General features: G+C 58.7%; 1 protein-coding gene across 1 annotated transcript; it reads right to left on the bottom strand.

Annotated features, from left to right (window-relative positions):
- Positions 1–1176: 1176 nt before the first annotated feature.
- GJD3 (gap junction protein delta 3) lies at positions 1177–4222 on the bottom strand. Its single transcript, XM_028089868.2, has one exon. It carries the CDS (start codon positions 4220–4222, stop codon positions 3386–3388), a length of 837 nt encoding a protein of 278 aa, XP_027945669.1. The 3' UTR covers positions 1177–3385.
- Between the last annotated feature and the right edge of the window lie 852 nt (positions 4223–5074).

Genomic DNA, 5074 nt, shown 5'->3' with positions numbered 1-5074 from the left:
TCCCAGCTGAAGGTCTAAGGGAAAGAGTTAGCCAGACGTGATAAACAGAGGTGATAAATAGCTTCATGTGATCAGAAACTGTCACCAGCTCTGTGCTTTAACCATTTTGGTTGGAATGCTGGAAGAAGTAAGTTGGAGAGGCTGGGATAGGCTCAGGCCAGGGCTGGTTCAGGAGCTGGACTTGACCCTGAGGGCAACGGGAGTGAAGGATTTCAAGCCAGCCAGTGAGCTGTTCAGACTGGAATTGTAGGGAGCAGAGCAGAAGCTGTGGGAGCACTCGAGGCCACCGGGGACAGGGCTGACCCTGGGCAGCCCCCAAAGGGTGAGAGCGGATAAGGGGAGGAAATGCTTAGGTGGCAAAATGGGAGGACCAGGTGATTGACAGGACATGGGAGGCGGGCAGAAGAGAGGCTTTGGCAGTAGAGGGTGGGGGTGGCCTGGATGGATGGAGACAGCAGCACGGAGATGGGAAACTAAGGCAGTTGGGGTTGCATTTGAGGTGCTGGTGACCCTCCCTCCTATCCCTTACTCCACTCCAGCCACACGGGCCTCCTTGCTGGCCTCAAACAACCCTCAACGTATTCCTGCCTCAGGGCCTTTGCACTTGTCATTCCCATCACCCAGAATGCTCTTCCTGGAGCCAGCTTCATAGCTAGCTCTTTGCTACTCTCTGTTCCAGTGTCACTCCCCACGGATAGTAACTGTCTTGCCTTACTTTGAGCGGTACCTGGCAGTATATTCTATTGCCTGCTTTCCCACCAGAATGTAAACTTTATGAAGGCAGGTTTTATTCACCACTGGAGCCCAACATCTGGATCTGCTCTGTTCAATACAGCAGTCACTAGCCACATGTGGTGACTGAGTCTTAAAAATGTGGCTGGTTCTGGGCGCTGGGTGGCTCAGTAGGTTGAGCATCTGCCTTTGGCTCAGGTCATGATCCCGGGGTTCTGGGATCGAGTCCCATGGCGGGCTCCCTGCTTAGTGGGGAGCCTGCTTCTCCCTCTCCTCCCTGCGCATGCTCTCTGTCACTCTCTCTATCTCAATATCTCAAATAGGTAAACAAAATCATTAAAAAAATGTGGCTGATCCAAATTGAGATGTGCTCTAAGCATAAAATACACACCAGATTTTTTTAATATATATTTTTCAAGATTTTGTTTATTTATTTGACAAGAGAGACACAACGAGAGAGGGAACACAAGCAGGGGAAGCGGGAGAGGGAGAAGCAGGCTTCCCGCAGAACAGGGAAGGCGCCCCAACACACACCAGATTTCAAATACTTAGTACAAAGACAAAATAAGTATCTCCTTAATACTTTTTTTTTTTAATATCGATGATGTGTTGAAATAACATTTTGGATACAATGGGTTAAAGAAAATGTTATTAAAATTAATTTCATCTGTTTCCTTCTACTTTTTTTTTTTAAGATCTTTATTTATTTATTTGACACAGGGAGAAAGACAGCGAGAGAGGGAACACAAGCAGGGGGAGTGGGAGAGGGAGAAGCAGGCTTCCCGCCTGAGCAGGGAGCCCGATGCGGGGCTCAATCCCAGGACCCTGGGATCATGACCTGAGCTGAAGGCAGACGCCCAATGACTGAGCCACCCAGGCATCCCTGTTTCCTTTTATTTTTTAATGTGGTTACTGGAAAATTTAAAATTACACATGTGGCTCACATCCTATTTCTATTGAACAGCGCTGATCTTGAACATTGCCTGGCATATAGTATGTGCTCAACAAATATTCCTTGAATGAATACATCTGGAAAACAGCTGGATATCCACTTCTGAGTTTGTTGGAGGCCCAGGCTTTGCACACATAGCTGACCATCATCAGAGAAATGTTGCACACCACGAGTGTGGATAAGCCCTTATCACCTCCTCTGTGCCAGTGTGGAGGGGCGAGCAATGCCATCCAGCAGGCAAGCTATGCCTGGGGAGGCATGGGTGCCACGGGGCGTCTAGTTCCGCCTTGGGGGTGGGTGCTGTGAGGGACGGCATCTATTTCTTCCCAAATGAGACCAAAAGGTAGGTAGGTATTAGCTAGGGTGGGGAGGGGCTGCTGCAGAGAGGCAGGCTCCTCCAGGCCAAGAAACAGCATGTTCAAACATCTGGAAGGAGATGGGGCACTGTGCCTGGCAGGAAAAGAAAACTCAGTATGGTTTGGAGCACAGAAACCGCAGGAAGCCCAGGCCATGGGGCTGGGGCAGGACTGGCCAGGGCGGGACTTCAGAAGCCTCATTCGGGTGCTGGACTTACCCCTATGACAGGGAGCCCCAGAGGGCATAAGCGGGAGGACTAGGAGAAAATCAGGCAGGGTGGGTGGTGGTGGCCTGCTCAGCAGGGTTGGATAAAGCCCAGGGCAGCGTCAGATGGTGGCCCCTGGATGTCACTTAGGTCCTGGGTGATCTTCAGGAGAGCAGCCCCACTGGGGTGGCAAGGGAAGAAGACAGATAGGGGCGGAGAAGGGGCAGGAAGGGGACAAGAGGAAGCCACGTAGGTTGCTCTTTGTTTGCCCCCAGGAGGGAAGATGGCTGCAAGGAAATGCAGGGCTGGGGGCACGTTTTGGGGCAGATTTCTTTCAAGGATGGAAGGAACTTGGCCGTGTGTATGGACTTGGGGAACAGCCGCAGGGTGAGGGAGCGAAGCTAGGACAGAGTCCTGCCTTCTGACCCTACTGCCCACCCCCACTCTACTTCCAACAAAAGGGACCGCTTGGCCACCCTGCCCAGGCCACACAGTCGAGGGTGTGGATGGTGCCCACAAGCCCTTCCACAGGGAGTCCTGCCCAGGGTGAAGGGGCACCTCTCTCCTCCCTGTGTGGGCTCCATTAAGCGGGGAGAGCTTCCTACAATACCCCTGCAGGTAAGGGGGGAGCCATTGCGCCTGTTGCTGGCACCTTATCAGATCTCTCTCTCTCTCTCTCCCCCATGGAGTCACCCAGGGCATACAGATGCATGCACATACAGAACCCACACAGGGCATACGCATGCACATACAGCGAGCCCACATAGGATGCACCTGCGCGTACACACATGCACACACACAGCTCACACTATACATACGTGTACATGTGTGCACACACATAGGGAGCCCGCACCCGGGCCACACTTCAGTCTGAACGAGGAGAGGCCCGCGCGCGGGAAGCTGGTATCGCGATGACTTTTTTCTGAGCACCACCCGAACCTCCACTTTCCTCTCCGCTAGGCCCTCCTGTGCCCTTTCTCTCAGTCCCGGGCCTCCTTCCCCGCCACCTGGATCGGGGAGGGCATCCGGACCCGCCTCCGTTCATCCCCCGGCCCCTCACCAGCTCAACCGAGAGCACCCGGGAAGTGCTCGGGCAGGCTCGTGGGGCCAGTTCTCGCGGAAGCACCCTCCGCCCGCCTCTAGATGGCCAGGTCCAGGCGGACGGTGGCCAGGGACGCCTTGCTGCGGCCGCTGCCGCCCTCGCTGTCGCCGGCGGGGGCCGCGTGCGCGTAGGCGGGCGGGCCGCAGGGGTCCGGGCGCCGGGGCCGCGAGGGCGGGACCGGGGGCGGCGGGCGCAGCTGCCGCGCCTCCTCGCGCGCGCGGTGGCGGCGGCCGTCGCGCTCGGCCCCCTGGCGACAGCGCCGGGCGCGCGGGCGGCCCTTCCAGAGCAGGTGGCCCAGCTCGGCCACGCTGAGCAGCGCCGAGAGCAGCCCCACGGCGAAGTAGAAGAGCACGAAGACGGTCTTCTCGGTGGGCCGGCTCACGAAGCAGTCCACGGTGTGCGGGCAGGGCGGGCCGGCGCACGCGAAGTGCGGGGCCACGCGGAAGCCGTAGAGCAGCGCCTGGCCCGCCAGGAAGGCCAGCTCGGCCAGCAGGCGCAGCGCCACGCTCAGCAGGTAGCAGCGCCGGCGCGGGGGCGGCCCGGGCCCGGCGTCCGCGCCGCCCGCCTCCTTGCCGGCCCGGTGCACCGAGTAGATGACGAAGAGCACGGGGGGCGCCGAGAGCAGCAGGATGTGGAAGAGCCAGAAGCGGTAGTGGGAGACGGGGAAGGCGCGGTCGTAGCAGGTCTGGCGGCAGCCCGGCTGCAGCGTGTTGCACACGAACTCCTCCTGCTCGTCCTCGAACACGGCGCCGCCCACCGTGGCCAGCACCAGGATGCGGAAGATCAGCATGACCACCAGCCACAGGCGGCCCACGAGCGGCGACTGCAGCTGCACGGCGTCCAGCAGCGAGCCCAGGAACGCCCACTCGCCCATGGCGCTGCGGACGCGGGGGCGTCAGAGGCCGACCCCATCAGCGTCCCCCCACTCCCCCCCCCCCGCCGCCCCAGCCCATGGGATGAGGTCAGCTGGCCCTCCTCTAACTTTGGGGCGAGGCAGGGGCTCAGTGAGGCCTGGGTTTAGCTGGGATTTTGTGGGAACTCGGGAGTCGGGGGTGAGGTGGGGGTCAGGAGGGGTTAGGAGATTCTCCACTGTGGGTGCCCTTCTCCTTGGGACCAACAGGTGCGGGGGAGGAGCCCCACCGTCGTGCTCTAGCTCTAGACCCCCATGGGCCTGCTTGGTTGGACCGCTGGCTCCTCCAGAGTCCAGATCTGTAAGGAGTGAACTTGGACATCAGGAGGGGCAGCCGCCCCCCGCATTGTAGAAGCAGAAACCCAGGGGTGCCCTTATGTGCTCCAGGATGCTTTCCATGGGCAACCATGGTGCCTCCAACCCAGGACTCCAGACCCAACTTGGTACCCCTGGGAGAGCTGGGAGCCAGTAGACCCAGAGGGACCTCACCTCCTTTCTCTGCCCACCATTTCTCTTGCCCTTCTTATTGCAGTGAAGTCCTCTCAGAATTGGGGGGTGGACGCAAAAGTAGTCCCACTTCCTTAACTCTCTCCTTTGTTCCAGGTGTCCGCTGCCATCCCACCGCAGAGTGGTGGGAATACGGGCCCAGCCCTCTCCCATCTCCTCCCTGGTGTCCCTCAGCTTCCAGGCTCCCACATCGCCTGAGAACCTCCCCCAACACACACACACACACACACACACACACACACACACACACACACACACATGGGTCCCACGGGTCCCACAGCCCCCTGGCGCCCCCCAGACCCTCACCTG

Source organism: Eumetopias jubatus, unplaced genomic scaffold (genome assembly GCF_037043125.1).
Source record: "Eumetopias jubatus isolate StellerSeaLion01/CBP00866 unplaced genomic scaffold, mEumJub1_p1.0 scaffold_10, whole genome shotgun sequence".
NCBI lineage: Eukaryota > Metazoa > Chordata > Mammalia > Carnivora > Otariidae > Eumetopias > Eumetopias jubatus.
Note: the sequence above shows the minus strand (reverse complement) of the source record. Positions and strands in the feature narration are given on the sequence as shown.

Coding starts and splice junctions, on each gene's coding strand:
- GJD3 (XM_028089868.2), bottom strand. CDS start 4,222: ATGGGCGAGTGGGCGTTCCTGGGCTCGCTGCTGGACGCCGTGCAGCTG.